This window comes from Chanodichthys erythropterus, chromosome 14 (assembly GCF_024489055.1).
Source record: "Chanodichthys erythropterus isolate Z2021 chromosome 14, ASM2448905v1, whole genome shotgun sequence".
Classification (NCBI taxonomy): Eukaryota; Metazoa; Chordata; class Actinopteri; order Cypriniformes; family Xenocyprididae; genus Chanodichthys; species Chanodichthys erythropterus.
The window spans coordinates 36,676,424-36,694,144 of NC_090234.1; the positions used below are offsets into that span (position 1 = coordinate 36,676,424).

Here is a 17,721-nt window from a genome sequence, read left to right on the forward strand (position 1 = left end):
ATCCAAGCTGCATATTTCTGTCCAGAATGTTTTCCTCACATTTCCATTGTAAGAAGAACATTAATGTAACCACAATTTTTGTTTTTAAAAACTAAAGATCATTTTCTGTGGTAATCAACAGCATGACAAAGATGCAGTCAATAGACCATGAATAAAAAGTATAAAGAAACAAATGTTAAATCTAAAAGATTCAGCATAATATAAAATTTCATGACATATTGATAGAAAGTTCCCACAACTACAAAGTTCAAAATAAAGCACTTGTTAAAGGATAGTTCAGTCAAAAAATAAAATTCTGTCATTTCATTCCAAACATATGTGACTTTCTTATGTGGAATAAAAAAAATAATAATTAAAAATTTAATAACGTTGGCACGTGGTAACCAAACAGTTTTGGTGATCATATTATATATATATATATATGTTTGTAATGACAAAGAAATGTGTGATTATTGGATGTAAACAGATTAATGTAACTGGAGCTATATGAGTGAACTGCTGGGAAAAAAGTTGAGATGGAGTGAAAGTCCATGTAAAATGAGTCCTACATATAATTAGATCCTGCTGACTTCAGCTGCCTTTTGCTTATGGGTTCACTGTGTGCCCAAAGGCAGTGTGTGTGTGTGGTTAAAGGCTCTAAAAGAGAGGACATATAAATAGAGGTGAAAATTTACAGCATCTCCATAAGCCTGATGTTTAATCTGGAACCTATTGGGTGTTGATTTGTAACCTTTCATTTATGCTGCAGTAATGGTCACAGAAAAATATATGCATTAACCGTCTTATCAGTTGCTTTGGTAAGAGAATCTGACCTGAAACTAAACATCAATTGCAATATAAACAGTATTAAGAAGAGGCCTGATGAAAGTAAGGGAGGAAAAAAAGACAAGCGTTTATTGAGCCCTAAAATAAAGTCTTTATTAAACATTTTGTACAATTATATTAAAACAAAATACAATAGATTTATAGAGAATATTTATAGTGAAAAATAAAAAAAAAATCAACAAAGGTGAGGTTAAGAAACAGTCTTGTGAAAATATACATATCTGAGAGCAGCTGTAATCCCACGCTCCTTTGCTGACCCCTAAAGGCCAGTGGCGGCTTCAATCTGCGCTCAGTCTGTGACGAGTCCATTCATGTTGTGCATGTGTCATTTAAAAACATGCAAAACACCACTTTGTAAAACCTTTCACAGCTTGTGAACGCACAAACATTTGACATCCAGCATCATGATATTGTGTAAGATAAGTCACTTTTGTAAGATGTTGTCAGTGTACTGCATTAAGTTTATGATTGCTTAAATAAAATTTTTTAAAAACTTCGAAACAGCACTAAGTAAATACAGTAACACATGTACCAAGAAGAACAAAAAGGAGACCCACAAAAAAATTCTTATAAAATTAACCCAATATGTTCCCACGAAAATACATTGTGTTTTAGAACGGTCTGTAATAGAGGCTCTCTGTAGTGCATCTTCAAAAATGTATTAACAGATGTATATTTCATCTGAAGTGTTTCTATCAGCAGGCTCTAAGCAGACCATCTTAATAGTATTGCACTAGTATTGCACTCCTCTCTGGTAGACAGCACAGGAACTAACTATAACTGTGTAATGCACCGTATAATCTGTTCTTGAACAAAATGGAACACTTTGACAGGCGTATTGTGCAGCTTTACCATTATAAAAGGCAGATTTGCAGTGAAATTATTAGTGCAAAACTTTAAAAAGTTTACTTGTTTAATCGTAAAAAAACTCTTTGAGGTGGTTTCAATAGTACAAATATTTATATGCATTTAAATGCAAGTATTTGTAGTAATGTCTGTGATCTGCTGTTCAGAATTCAAGCATAAATTATACATGGAACCATGCTGGTTGAAAAGTTGTCGTCAAAATAGCGTTTGAAACTCTCTTGACATTTGTTTCTTTGGCACAACTGGTCAGTAAGACAATGATTTTACCTTAAAATCAGCCTAAGATTTAACAAGTTAACACTACAGGGTTAAAAATTCAGTACCGAGTGTGAACAGACATTTAAAAACCTTTCAACAATAATAAAACCGACTGCTAGAACACAGAATCTGGATATGGTTCCTTCATACTACAAAAACCCTGTTATGTTAAATAAATATTCAAACTCTTAAACAAGTCTGCTTAAGCAAAAGTGTCTGCGGACAAAAGTATAGTAAAAGGACAGCATATTTTTGAAGGCACAGCGATTTAGATGTGTTACGATAGTGATCATTTCAACAGCTAACAGCTGCTTGGTTTAGGAGCCAACATAAACCAATCTGCTCAAATGAGAAAGATAGCAAATCATAAATCCCCTGTTGTCACAAAAATCTGCTATTTTTAAGTAGGTTTAAATTGTTTTTAGTCCTTTTATTTGGTACTGACAGCATTTTTGATGTGTTCAGCGCTGTGACTCCACAGGCCGCCTACTAGTAAAGCATCAGCCCAATGGACGAAAACAGTTTATCACCCCTTAGTCATTTCTCAAGGTTTGGTTTTTAAGTACTGTTGCCCTGTTCCTGTTCAAACATCAGCATGGCGAGCTGAGAGCGTGATCCAAGGCTGTCGAGGGTGCTCTGCACACACCTCTGGTAGACATCTTCACTAAGACGAGGATTACACGGCTCGTAGCTGTATTTCTGATGCAGGGCCGGCTCCACTGCTCGAAAAACATGGAGGCCAGAGTATTTGACGAACATGTCATATATATCCAGGTTCTCCAGTATCTCCTCGTTCTCCTGGACATCCGAAGACATGCGCGTTCGGGTAGCCATGTAGTCCGAGTTGTAGAAACACGCTTCGGTGAAGGAACTGCGATCGAAGTGGCCAGCCTCTTTGACCAAATCCAGTGTATTGGGAAGAGGCTGGTTATGATAAGCAATGTCAGGATTGTAGTATTGGAAATGGATGGGAAAGAACACCTGCCAGTTGTTGATGGAGTTCATCCGACAGCGATTGAGGAACTCCGAGTTGATGCTGGTTTTCACGGTGGCGATGAAGAACAACGTGTCAACCGGGTGCTTCTTGGAGATGATGTCCATAAATTTGATTTGCGAGGGACTTTCGCTTTTAACGCTGATCCAGGGGATTTTGACCGTAGGATAGCGGTGCTCATAAGCATTGATTTGCAATTTGACACTGGCGAAGATGTCATTCTGGTTGACTTGTTGGGCTTCAATTGGATCGTAGATAAAGAGAAACGTCAAGATGGCGTTCTCGCTGGTTTCGAACGCATTTGTGGCGTATACTTCCAAAAACTGTTGAACATGTTCTCGGTCTTGAAGAGTGACGGGTAAGATGATGTGGACTCTAGTTGCTTCTGTAACATAAGGCATGGGGATGATCTCAATACGACTGAGAGGTCTCACCAGGTGGACCCTCTTGGTGATGGAGCGACTGTGTCCTTTCTGGTTAACCACTTCCAACTGCAGATCCAGGGTGTACTCCATCCCTCTGGTGGGGTCAAAGCGCCTGTATCCGTTAATAAGCTGCTGCTTCTTCAGGTGCAGAACCGGCTTGTACTTCTTGTTCAGCTCACCCATAGCCGTCTCAATGACGTCGGCTACGTCCAGCTTATCGATTCCACGGAGCTCGCACTTTGGAGAGCCATCGATGCAAGAGTATACCTGATCTTCGGTGAAGTAATCCCACCGCAGGACCTCGAAACGTGTTTTGGGCTCAAAGGGTGGATTGATTCCTAATGGCCACAAGGCACTACGGTTGCCCTCAAAAGCCACCACGCTCACATTTTTTATTTCCGCCTGTTAAAAAAAAAGTAGAGAAGAAGGTGTGGGATAAACCATTAAGCATTTTAAGATATGTGATGAGCAGGTTATTACCTCCATTTGGAAATTCGTAATGCTGCACTTTACCAGAGCACTTTGAAAATGAAGAAAGGAAAGTGCTAGCAATTTTACACACCCATACAAAAAGCACATAATGAATCATAGTGCTCAAAAGGTCAAGAGAAAACACCATTTCTTCTCAGTTTGGCATCGGTACTAGTCAGCACAGGTTTAGCATAAGGGTACCTGCAGTTTTTCGATCTCCTCGTATGTCTTCTGCAGCTCGATCTCAGTGAAGTGTTTGTGAAGTCTGTACATCTGCTCAGGATCAGACACTGGATGGACAGTCAGTGCATTATTAAACTGCACATTATCTTCCTTACTAGGGTCAGAATTTTTTCCCATTTCATAATAATAATAATTCTGCCCCTGAAAAAAAAACACAAATAAAAATAAAGTATTGTTAGTGAGAGGTTTTATTTCAAACATCAATTAGTGTGCATTAGTGTGTTATATTTAATTGTGCATGCCTATTGCTACTATTTTTACATTCAGATTACCTTTGCCGTAATCTAACGCAACTAATGCTTATCTATATCAGCCAGAATTTAAATATTGATGTATTCCTTTGGAAATCACTGTTCAGAGGAGGTACTTGATTTCTTCTGAACGCTTGCTCCAGGTCTCAACAAATGACGTTTAGGCAAAGTAAATGCTTCCAATTTTGGCCCTGCAAGAGCTCTGCTATATAAAAGGATGTAGGAGGCATTACAATGATGTGCTGAAAGACAGAAGGTGCTTTGATGGTAAAGGCAGATGTGGATTTATAACTGGATGAAATGCCAAAATGGAGACAGTACATCATGTTTAGTGTGTCTGATTCACTGGCTCTTTCTCCCCAGTAGCTTTACACTGACATTCAGACATCTAATGCTCCTCAGATGGATTAATAGAGGTCTCGGTACCTGTTTCAAGAACAGATTAACCGGAAGACCCCAGACCCCTCCAAACAAAAGTGTGACATATGGTTCGGTCTCTAAAGGTGAAATTCAATTTTGAGCTGTGATTCTGTCTGGGCCAAAGGTGCCAAAGCACAATGGTAAAAAAGCAGACAAACCTGAAAGTTTTTTTTTTTTTTTTTATTATTAGCTTAAATTCTTGTGCTTATTTGTTATTAATTAAAAAAAAAAAAAAAAAAAAAAAAAAAAAAAAAAAAGTTGCCAACATTGATAGTGTTGGACAAAATGTGTATTTTAGAAGAAAATGAGTTTTCTTCTAAACTTTCTAGTTTCAGAGTCCAAAACAAATTTTAGCAGGTGTTTATACAAGCTAAATGAAAGACCAGAGAAAGACCACTGTAGCATGAAAGAGGAGGCAAAATAAGAGGCTTTCAAAACAACTTGAACCAAAAAAAGAGAGTGTAATGTCTATGCAAGGCCTGCACTAAAGACATTTAGTCCTTTTCTAGGCAACTGACAAACTGTTTTACATATGGCTCTAGAATGTATAAAGATCACACAGACAGGGAATTAAATACACCAGACAATTTCCTGTACAAAATGTCATTTTGATATTTTTGTGGGGAACTTGAGTAAAAAAAAGGAGAGATTTCAACAAAGAAATGTTATTAAAAGGCTGAAATTATACACACACACACACACTTTTATGATACTTTAAAATACTTTTATCTTCCTGTGTTTTTTATTATTGAGAAGTGGTTAAGGTATCTTTTGGTATCTTTTGCACAGAATATCTTACATAGAATATATGATTTAAGGTATTTGTAGTAAAAATCGGTAGGGAAACCATGTTAACCACCCACAACGGATAGTTGAATAGTTCTTTCTGTATAGAAAAAATATATAGATATAAATATTGCCAGAGATGTAATAAAAATGTATTAAAAATTCTGTTGTAGTAGGTTATTCCCACAAAGCACATGCATATATTCTTTATCATGCTTCACATTTCCAGTAGTCCTTTATAACTTAAGTAAAAGAAAAAAACAAAGTGTAAGGCAATGCTAAACAATGTCTAGGTGTACACTGGCCTGTGGGGTGCAGACACTAAGAACCTGAGCCGATTAGACAGCTTAAAGAGAAAAGTGAATCTAATCTGATCAAGCTATTAAAAGAACATGAGAAAACACTAAGCCACAATTTGCAGCATTCTAAATGAAATCACAGCCACATAAACAACCTAACCCTAAAACCAAGTAAAATGTATAAATATGTAGTGAATATCTGCATTTATAAGACAAGACAGGCATTATGGATTAATAGTTAGTAATACTTGTATTGCATTTAATAATTATTTAGAATGTCTGGATAAGTGGAAAGAACAAAGCTAAATAGAGTGTTTATTTGAGGATAGAAAGTTGATAAATAAATTCATCTATTGAAAATATCTAATTATTTATTTTTTGCTGTGTAATTAATGAGAAACACCATAGAAAAAGATGAGCAACTGAGACTGTCACACTTAGGAAGCATATTTAGCAAAATGGTCTTGACTGCTAATGACTTAAAAAGACATTATTATAGTTTTCTTGATGTAAATGTGACATTAAGTATAGCCTACAAGCTGTTGTTTTGACGTCTTTCCTAGGTTAAAACTGATGAAGCGATTACATGCGACAGGATTTATTTTGGTAAGATGTAATGTATCTTTAAACAAACCTTCTGGTGTTCACCAGTGTTTATTTTGTGCTGTAACTAGTAGTAAAGAGGAGATGAGATTTCATGTGCGCTTGAACTGAGGTGGCTACAGCGATCTGTCACGCCATACTAAAGAGCACCAAAACAACATTTATTATTTGAATTTCATCATAGAATCGACAGAATTTTAAAGTTGAGACTTAAGTAACAAAGCACAAAGTTGTTCACGCTGTGCATCAACAGAAAACATCACAGACTAAAAGATTTTAGATTAAAGAAACCATATCATTACCGATTAAAATCGAGAAATTAATATTGTCACTTCAGAGCTAGTGTCCACCCAGCTTACATGTTTACCTGTTGTAGCTTATCCACATTGTGTGCATTAAACAAAACCATTTTGGCCCGAGATATATATATATATATATATATATATATTTACTTTTGATCTTTAATTCATAAAATTAGCAAAAATCTAACCTTTCATTGAAGGAAAAGAATTGAAAGTGGGGGAAAAAAATCACATCATGAAATAAATGTTTTTCTCCAAAACACGTTGGCCACAATTATTGGCACCCCTAGAATTTTTCATGAGTAAAATATCTCTGAAGTATATTCCCATTCATATTTACATTTTTTAAGCACACCAGGGTGATCATGAACATGAAATTGTTCAGCCATGACTTCCTGTTCCACAGGAGTATAAACATGAGGAAACACAAAGGCCAAATTCCCGTAATCATTCATCACAATGAGTAAAACAAAAAAATATGCAGCTCTGATGTGCAGCAAAATATTATTGAGCTTCACAAAATAGAAAGTGGCTGTAAGAAAATAGTTAAAGCATTGAAAATCCCCATTTCCACTATCAGGGCAATAATTAAGAAGTTCCAATTAACTAAAGATGTTACAAATCTGCCTGGAAGAGGATGAGTGTCTAAATCATCCTAATGCACGGTGAGGAGGAAAGTTTGAGTGGCCAAAGACTCTCTAAGGATCACAGCTGGAGAATTGCAGAGATTAGTTGAGTCTCGAGTCTCAAAAAGCCTAAAAATATGATCAAACAGCACCTATATCACCACAGTTTGTTCGGGAGGGTTTCAAGAAAAATCCTCATCGCCAATCCAGTAACAATATCCAGTATATTCAGTTGTCAGACACGACTGGAACTTCAAACGGGACCAGCTTCTATGGTCAGATGACACTAAAAAAAAAAAAAAAAGATTTTTGGCAGCAAACCCACCAGATGGGTTTGGTGCACACATGGATAAAAAGTACCCCATGCCCACGCTTAAATATACTGCTGGATCTTTAATGTTGTGGGCCTATTTTTCTGCTGGAGGTCCTGGACATCTTGTTCAGACACATGGCTTCATGGATTCTATCAAATACCAACAGATAAAAAAATCAAAACCTGACCACTTCTGTTAGAAATCCAATAACGGGCCGTGGTTGGATCTTTCATCAGGACAATGATCCAAAACAAACATCAAAACCAACACAAAAATGTGTCACTGAGCACAAAATGAAGCTTCTGCCATGGCCATCCAATGGCTGAACCCTAAAGAAAATGAGTGGAGTGAACAGAAGAAGCACCAACATGGAGCTGGGAATCTGAAGGTTCTGGAGATACTGTTTGGAGGAATGGTCTCTGATCTGCGAAAACTCAGAGCTGTTATCTTGGCAAAAGGAGGTTGCAAATAGTATTGAATAAAAGGGTGCCAATAATTGTGGCCAACGTGTTTTGGAGAAAAACCTTTATTTCATAGTATGATTTTCTTTTCCTCCCACTTTAAATTCTTTTCCTTCAATGAAAGGTTAGATTTTATGAATTAAAGATCAAAAGGAAAAACAATGCAGATTTATTTTTACAGTCATCTTTGATCATTTTTTACCAAGGTTGCCAATAATTCTGACCACAACTGTATATATATACACTCACACACACACACACACACACACACACACACACACACACACACACTCACATACACACACAGTCTATTAGACTCTTTCTTGCACTCTTTTTGTGAGCATTGCTGAATTCACAGACAGGCTCTGTGCAAACAGGCATCTGTAGATGCAGTAACAGTTACTGACTTACATCACTCTAACCCAGAGAAAAAGACAGGAAAACTGAAAGTGGTGCACTGAGACCCAACCTCTGTCTACAGGAGTCACAAGAGACAGACTACAAAATCTAAAAGGTATTTCAGGTGAGAAAAGTCATGATGCCACATTACAACTGCAAAAAAATCATTCCAAAAGAATGAAACTTCAGATGTTGCGCTGACTGACAGACTAAAGCAGTAGACTGGAGACCTTCCCTTTAATTGCTGAGAACAGCAGCCTATTTCAAAGGAGACATCAGAATCTTGTCTTTGGTTGTTGCATACGTATGCTGGTGTGTTGAAAGGCAGTGAGATTTAGTTTCATCAAGAATAAGGCTCCGTTGGGTCCCTCACAGTAAGACTGAGACACACTGCTAGTATAAAGCTGTCTGTCATCAAACACCACAGGTTTACTATAGGGAGTCTGACTCTCTTCAATCAAGGCCACAGAGATGGAAATTACAGACACTGATAGCTCATTCAAATAATGTGGAGTTGAAAATATGTCAAGTATTTATTTATTTATTTATTTGTTTACACAAATGCATTTCCAATAACACCAAGGTCTAGTATCTCCATTCTCCACAGACATTTATTTAACAAACATAATTAAATTATGTGTGGAACTAAATCAATGATAACACTCATTATAAAACTTGTAAAATTCCCTAGACACCACCATTATACTTAATTTTATGATTAGCCTGTGGTACTCAAAGAAATATGTCATTAAGTGTGTTTAAATACACTTAAACGGTCTGATTTAAGCTACACTAAAATAACTGTCTTTTTAATGCTTTAGTCTGAGTGAAATTGTATCAGACAGCTTTTTGTGAAGTCTGAATAATAGAGCTGGATAATGCGATTGTAGCTCAGCCTCATCCAGCATGTAAACACGTTAATCAGACTACTTTTGGCCTCAGGGTTGTGCGCTTGCTCTGAAAAATAGAGGTGACGTGCAGGTGTATTTAATCCTTTAAATATATTTGATTAAGCATTATGTTGTGTATATTTGGACAGAAAGAGGAAGACTGAAGATTGACTGCTATTGATTGGAAAGTTGAGACAAGAGAGAAAATAATGGAAAGAACGGGTGCAATGATGCACTTGAACTTGCATTGCCCACATGAGCTAAACATGTTGCCGCTTGTTAACAGTCAGTTGACGACTCTTAAAGGGATAGTTCACCCAAAAATGTCAATTCTGTCATCGTTTACTCACCCACCCACAAGTTGTTCCAAACCTGTATGAATTTCTTTCTTTCAAGATATTTTGAAGAATGTCGGTAACCAAACAGTTGATGGGCTCCATTGACTTCCATAGTATTTTTTTTTTCCATACTATGGAAGTCAATGGAAGTCAACTATCCCTTTAACACAGCCATGTGTGTCGTTTTACATGTCATTTACACAGTGTCATGGTTAAATCACAGGTCTGAAACTACTCCACCATTGTAGTTTGAGGTCAGTGAGAATGAAATAAGCATATTAGAATGATTTCTGAAGGATCATGTGAGACTGAAGACGGGTAATGATTCTGAAAATTCAGCTTTGACATCACAGGAATAAATTACATTTTAAAGTATATTAAAACAGTAAAATCATACTGACCCCAAACTTTTGAACGGTAGCACAGATCATAATACAATATTTTTGTACAGATACAGACTTTATTGTATATAAAGGCATATTTTCAAAGGCATATTTTCCATAGACATAGTAGAGCTGCACGATTCTGGATAAACTGAGAATCACAATGTATTGTTTAAAATCACGATTCTCCCACCATTCTGAAAAGACAATTAAACAAAATATCATGTAGGCCCTAATTTACTAGAGGTTCTGACAAAATGTTAATTGCTGCTGTCTATTTAAAAATATTTATATTTTGTTAATTTTAATGAATTATTTTGAAAAAATCTGTTTGAATGAATGATTCAATGACTCATCCAAAAAGATGTTTAATTACTGGATGAATCAGCGTTTTTTAACAAACTCTCCCCCCGTAGTCAATAATTTTATGCCTTAAAACTCATCTTTGATCACCAAAATGAATATTTTAAATGTTTTTTTTTTCCTGTGAAAAAAAAAAATAAAAATCTTCATGCCTTAAAATAGCTTGAATGTACTGTAACTCTACACCCTTGGCTCATTTAGTATACGCAGATCTATGAATATGATAATTAGCCCTGCCTCCACTCACTCGCACGAGCTCAGAGATCCACTCGGTCAACATACTCAGATAAACGCTGCACAATGGTATCACTTTTTACAACTTTGGTCACATAACTGTAATTAATATGATTAGCCTTTTGCTTGAGTACGTTATCAAACAGCTAATAATGTTACACAAACCATATTCCCATTCTTTATCTCAGAATCAGACAGCTGCCTTCTAAGAATCAATATCCTAAGCAACGCTTTGAACAACTTAACGTCAGTGGAGAAAGACATAGTTCATCATAGCATCGTAAGACACCCTCTATACTGCTAAATTTACCAGATTTTTCATATAAACAGCAAAATAAACTGGGATAACCTGGTTTCTTTTGAGACTCCCGGGCAGTTAAATGAATGCTAAAGCCCGCCAGCACATTAACATGATTGGTTACAAGGTAGATTGTGACATCACAAACACCAGCGATTTCAAACCGTCTTTAGATCACTGCAGTTTTAAAGAGAAAATACTCTGGTGTAACAATGTAATTGATACAATCTTTATTTGAAGCACCAAGTTACTTTCAAAAGGTGATTTACTCCATTTTGATTGCTACCATAGACATCAGTGTTTATATCCAAACTGTAAACATTTATCCCAGTACTACTGTGGCAATTTGAATGATTGTTACAAAGCAGTAATGATAATGTGTGGTTGGCAAGACTGTTTGTAAAGCTGTTTAATATTTACACATGACAACTGCTCTCTCTGGGTCAGCACCAATGCAAATTTGAATGTCTGCTGTGATTGTACTTGTCAAAGGTTTAATAGCCGAATCGTTGTCATATAGGAATAAGATCGCATTGGTGTTTAAATCAAGATCACGATCTCTTAATGATTAATCGTGCAGCTCTAAGACAGTAATAGTGAATTTGTTTCTAAGACAGCAATAGTGAAACTATTTACATATCTGTAAACTTCCACTGAAAGCAGGACATAACTCACCTCAAATTCTTCCACGCAGTTCGTATCAGCGTAGTCAATGATGCATCGGCCAAGCCACTCGTCATGTCTGGCGCTGAGGATGTCGTTCCTGCAGTTTTCCAGGAAGGGCTGGAGTCTTAACAGAAGACTGCGAGACAGCAGGTATCCGAATCCCCCATAGCAATACCGCCCCTGCATCTCACCTCCAATGAATTCTTCTGGGCTGCCCATGTACAGCACCCGGTTCATACTCAAGTGCTCCACCAGAGCCTTGATACGATCCGCCTGCGTGTACGTGTCGTCCTGGGCAAGGTAGAACCAGTCGTACTCTGTGATGTAATGTTCTAGGATGTACTTAATGGTCTGGAACATGTTCCAGATGAGGCGTTCATCACCGTGGGTGACCACCATCATCCCGTGGGGTATCTTGTGGCTTCGTGTACCAGTGAAAAACACAACATTGTCCAGATGATGGCTGATGGTGCGGTTGACGGCCACACCCAGAGTGTTGATGGTGTTTTTGGAGGTGAGTATTCCCACAAAAAGACGTTCTCGAATTCCCAGCTCTGTGCTGATGTATTTCGCCCTGTGGAAAAACAGACAGATCATTACAATTTATAACTCACGGTTGTTCAACTCAGGACTCTAACTTTGTCATGGCAATGATTAACCTTGCCAACCATGGAAGCCTGATTCCACATTAGAGTAAAAAAAAATAAAATAAACTCGTAATTTTAGAGATAAGGTTTAAAATAGGAAATTTGGCCACATTGTAAGATTTAAACTTTCAGTTGCATGTTATAAAGATACTAGATATTTAATCAAACCGAAATTTATTCAAACACCTTGAACATTTCATTCATTATTACAGTTTATTCACTATAGTTTAAAAAAATGGTAATAAAATATGACAAGATCTCAGAGTTAAACTGTCAGAAAAATCTTAATTATGTCAGATAACACTTAAGCAAAACATGGTCAAAGCCTCTGAATAATTTTTGGTTCCAAATTTTTATATATTTTTCTGTAGTCTACTCTATGAAGAATTTTTGGGTATAATAAGTCACAGTTTACTTTATTTTGCTATCCTCACTTATATTAAAAGGAACACTCTTTTTTGAAAATAGGCTCATTTTCCAACTCCCCTAGAGTTAAACAGTTGAGTTTTACCGTTTTCGAATCCATTCAGCCGATCTCCGGGTCGGGCGGTACCACTTTTAGCATAGCTTAGCATAGTTCATTGAATCTGATTAGACCGTTAGCATCGCGCTTAAAAATGACCAAAGAGTTTTGATATTTTTCCTATTTAATACTTGACTCTTCTGTAGTTAAATCGTGTACTAAGACCGACGGAAAAATAAAAAGTTGTAATTTTCTAGGCTGATATGGGCCCCTGCTTGCACAGGGAATGTGCCTTGCAACCATGGAGACGTTTGTGAGAGACGCTGCGTAATATCATTGCACTGCTGCATGGTATGGCATGCAAAGTTCCTTGATTATTACGCCTGAATACGGATGCCCGAATGTGCAAATATAAAACCAACTTTACCCAAGTATGAAGAACCTGGAAGCGCTGAATGTAAAGAGTGTAGAAGAATGACACAGAAGAGAAGATATTGTTGAATAAAGTCATTATTTTTGTTTTGTTTTTGTGCACAAAAAGTATTCTCTTCACTTCATAAAATTAAGGTTGAACCGCTGCAGTCACATGGACTATTTCCATATCTTTAGTACTTTTCTGGACCTTGAAAGTTGTGGTTAAATTGCTGTCTATGTAGAAGTCAGAGAGCTCTTGGATTTCATCAAAAACATCTTAATTTGTGTTCCGAAGATGAACGAAGGTCTTACTGATGTGAAACGACACGAGGGTGACAAATTAATGACAGAAATTTTAATTTTTGGGTGAACTAACACTTTAACAGTACTGTCTGTAACCTTCCTAATTTACCTCTGAGTATTGTAAGCAATGACTGAAATTGAAAAATGAGCACCATGGGAGCCACCCTTAAGGATTACAGAGTTCCCAATGGGACGTATCAAAAGTAGGAGAGTGGTACAGTTACAGTACAAGCCTGCCACAGCCCCGTTTAATCTCATTCCCATGAAAAAAAAAATATTGAAATACCTCTCAGTGTTTGAAATACCACTGAGTCACTGGCAATCGTTGCAAAATCCTTTAAACAGCAAAAGCAAATATTTGACTTCTCTGTAATCGTCAAAGCCTAAACCACCAGCATTGACGTTCAAAGTTCAAGTCACATTATTAAACGCTGAAACCAAACTCAAAGTTAATATCTCAGTTTTTAAGAGTTTCTCAGTTATTAAGAGTAGTATTTTGTGTTTTGTCTTCATTATGAGATGAAAATAAACTAAGGTTTATGTTTGCACTGGCTGAAAAAAAGAAAGAAAAGTAATTTACTGTCATGTTAGTAGCTACTAACACGAATAATGTACAGATTTTAGGGCTATGTTGCAAAATGCAATTTTAATCTCAACGTTCTTTAATTTTGAGGAAATCAATATCATAAGCACAACTCATTTGCAACAAGAATACCACCTTGAACTTCATGAAGAAAAGCCTTCAATTCCAGCACAAGTAAACACCAATATTTATGTTTTTTGTGTGGTTCTTCTACAGTTTTTAGACAGTCATTAGGGAAATATTCTCTCACAGACAGAGAACACAGAGAAGCTTGTAGAACAGGGATGGGCAACTTCAGTCCTGGAGGGCCACTGCCCAGCAGAGTTTAGCTTCAACCCTAATCAAACACACCTGAACCAGCTAATCAAGGTCTTCAGGATTAGCAGAAAGCTATAGGCAAGTGAGTTTTTATCAGGGATGGAGATACATTCTGCAGGACACTGGCCCTCCAGGACCGGAGTTGCCCATCCATGTTCACAGCTGCCCTTCATAATAATAATTACTGTACATTTACGTTTGACCTCAACCCCACACCATCCCTTAAGTGGGCTATTTTAGATTTTATTTACGTTATTCCCAACAGTTTTTGGGAACATTTAGAGATTTTTTGTCTCCACTAGTATACACGTATACATAACGGTGTTTTAAAATTAAACAAGGCAGGCCTACATCAGGTATGCCCGTTCAAAAATACACACATCGACTGGCCTAGACATTTATTCCTTATGTTTTAACCTCAAATGTTATTTTTGGCGTGAACCACAACATAAAAGATAGATGAAGCAGGCTGAATGGTTTGTCTACCTGAAAAGTTTTTTGGGCTGAGTCTGTTTCACTGGTTTATATGGGATTATTCTCGGCTGGAAATCCTCCTCCTCCTCCTCCTCCTCCTCCTCCTCACCATCATCATTCCCAGGGGAAATAGAGTTGGGTCTCCGGGCTCCTTTCAGACTTCCATCCTGGGATAAAATGATTCCTTCATCTATAACGGCATTAATATCACAGCTCTCCTCGACCCAGCTCACACTCAGCAAACTCAGAGTAAATCCCAGAGAGATCCCGATAATAACCGGGCCGATCGGCCTTAACAGACTGATCAACATAGAAAACCTCATTGTACTCCGACTTCTGGTGCGGCACACACCTCCTTAAAGCGCGACCTTCTGAACAGAGTAGGGCACATTAAGAAAGCGGTTCGAATACTAACGGAAACGCATTGGACGTATTCCTTTCCTGTAACTGTATCATCTTCCTCCAAATTATTGAGACATTCGTACGTGTCAGTGGCTCTGTCGCTCCTCCCTGAGGAACTCGAGCACCCCGCCCACAAGACCAGACGTCATTACAAAGAGCCTGGGCATCTGTGGGGTATCCCCCCCTAATGGGCGGGGCTCACACTTCCTGTGGGCGGGGCGTTCCACATTTGAAGCCCAATAAGATTTAAAGCTACTGTCTCTTTGTAATGACGTTTGATTCTCAAGGCTCAGCGGTCCCTTTAAAACGCCAATGAAATTTCAAAATGGTAACCTGAACAGAATTTAGGGTCACAATGCCACTTTACAAACATCATAACATTATATATTTTCTGTCATGAGCTCGGACTTTGAAGCTTATTAAATAAAAGCCTATATTTTTTTCACTAGAGGGCGATGTGGGCTCATATTTAATGATGGCTGACTACTACTGTTCTCAGTAAAATAAATGTCATGTTTAATAGCATAATAATAATAATAATAATAATAAATGCTCCTGATGACTTCTTTTTGCACCGAGGCAGTCATCTAAGTGTCATGATATTTATCTAAGTGCCTGGTGATATTTAAAACAAATTATTAGCCCTTTTTCAAGCAATGACGAATATAGTTGCAATGGAACAAGTTATGAAGTTTATAATTTTCATAAATACCTTGACACTTGAGGTTCCTAAAAGAACCATTAATACTTGATTTTTGAAAAAAAAACAAAACAAAACAAAAAAACAGGTTTTCAGGTCGCTCCTTTCATGCAATAATTTCTGAGCTCTGTAACTTTTAATAAATGAACAAATAAATAATTAATATATATGACAAATATAATGTGGATATGAAAATATACTTCATAACATGAATGACCCTTGCAGTAAGCAGTTCAAGAAAGAGGGAACACAACTTGACTTATGACTAAAACTTTCAGAGTCATCAGCCATAGGTAAAATCGTATGGCTTTTGGGTTTATTTATTTATAATAAGATTATATTTTTATTCGTCCGTCCTTCCATCTTTATTTATTTATTACATCTTTGCTTATGCATTTCCATTTTTTTATTGTAATAATCATGGTAAAGAACTCACTCTATGTAGACACATTTAGTTGAACTTTTATTTTATTTATTTACTGTAGTTTTATTAGATTTGATTGTTTGTTTGTTTGTTTTCGCAAAGCAACCATTCCAATAAAGAATTCTCTTTTAAATACCCATGATTTGAGGCTTGAACTCTACAGTAACTTGAGTGAAAATGTACAAGACCCACCCAAATCTCTCTGACACATCACACACAAACACACTGAGTGGAAACAATTTCTTTACGGGCCACGAAAACCCCAGAGGGAACGTTTCCCTCACTGAGCTCTTTGTTCTAATAGATCAAGGGTGTGTTAGATGTTATCAAGCATATTTGCATGTTTACCTAAGTACAACACATCACAGCGGAAGCCCTTTCCTTTGGAAATCACAGCACCTCACCTAGTTCTGCTGATCTGAGTGCGAAACATGGGAAACATGATCAGCCTAGTTCCAGATTAAACCTATCAAGTCTCTGTCAGGACATGTTGGCTTTTCTACTCTTGGGTTTTCTGTGGAACTTTGAAAGGGCATGTTAAACTAAATTTGCTTGATATAAGTACTGCATTAGTCATTTTCTACAGAAGGAGATTTATTATTATTATTATTATAATTATTACACAGAGTTTAAGTTCAGCTTTGCATTTTGTATTGCAGACAGGGAAGGTGAACAATTTAGTTGCAGAAGCCATGATCTGACAGTCATGATCTGTCATCAGACATATTCATGTCAAGCTGCTAGGATAAAGGCATGTGTATAAGAGTTGACATTTTCTTTCAACATTTGGCTAAATTTGATTGGTATTAGTCCTGGAAGTATTTAGCACTTGGCATGAAAACGGCTGTGATTAAAACAAATCCATTCATATTGATAGTGTCATGTCAAAATCAACTAACTGTTGAATTAAACTATACTAAATTAACATAATTCACATTTTTCAGCACACCCATCTAGTGTCTGAAACTGTGGCCAAGTGTATTTCAACAAACTGTAACAAAATCTGCCTATAGTAACAAAATCTTAACACATGGTGGCGCTGTATGCTCACCCATTTAGAGTTCAAAATTCTCCCCCTGAAATTCATGGCTTAATGAAAATCATATCCAGCTGTACGATTTTTGCTTCATACCACCATGTGCCTATAAAATAAATGGGATGTTTCAGGGAAACATCTGTTTCATCATCATACTATCTATCACTAGAGAAGTTCAAAATTGTTAAAATAGTTTTCTTTTCTTTAAACATTGCTGATTTTCCTTTTCTCGTTTATAAGC

General features: G+C 36.9%; 1 protein-coding gene across 1 annotated transcript; it reads right to left on the reverse strand.

The window, feature by feature from the left end:
• Positions 1-882: 882 nt before the first annotated feature.
• Positions 883-15,415, reverse strand: chpfa (chondroitin polymerizing factor a). The gene is made up of 4 exons (XM_067408762.1): positions 14,931-15,415; positions 11,726-12,290; positions 4,042-4,224; positions 883-3,771 (listed from the first exon to the last, which is right to left on the reverse strand). Exons 1-4 carry the CDS (start codon positions 15,239-15,241, stop codon positions 2,509-2,511), a joined length of 2,322 nt encoding a protein of 773 aa, XP_067264863.1. The 5' UTR covers positions 15,242-15,415; the 3' UTR covers positions 883-2,508.
• Between the last annotated feature and the right edge of the window lie 2,306 nt (positions 15,416-17,721).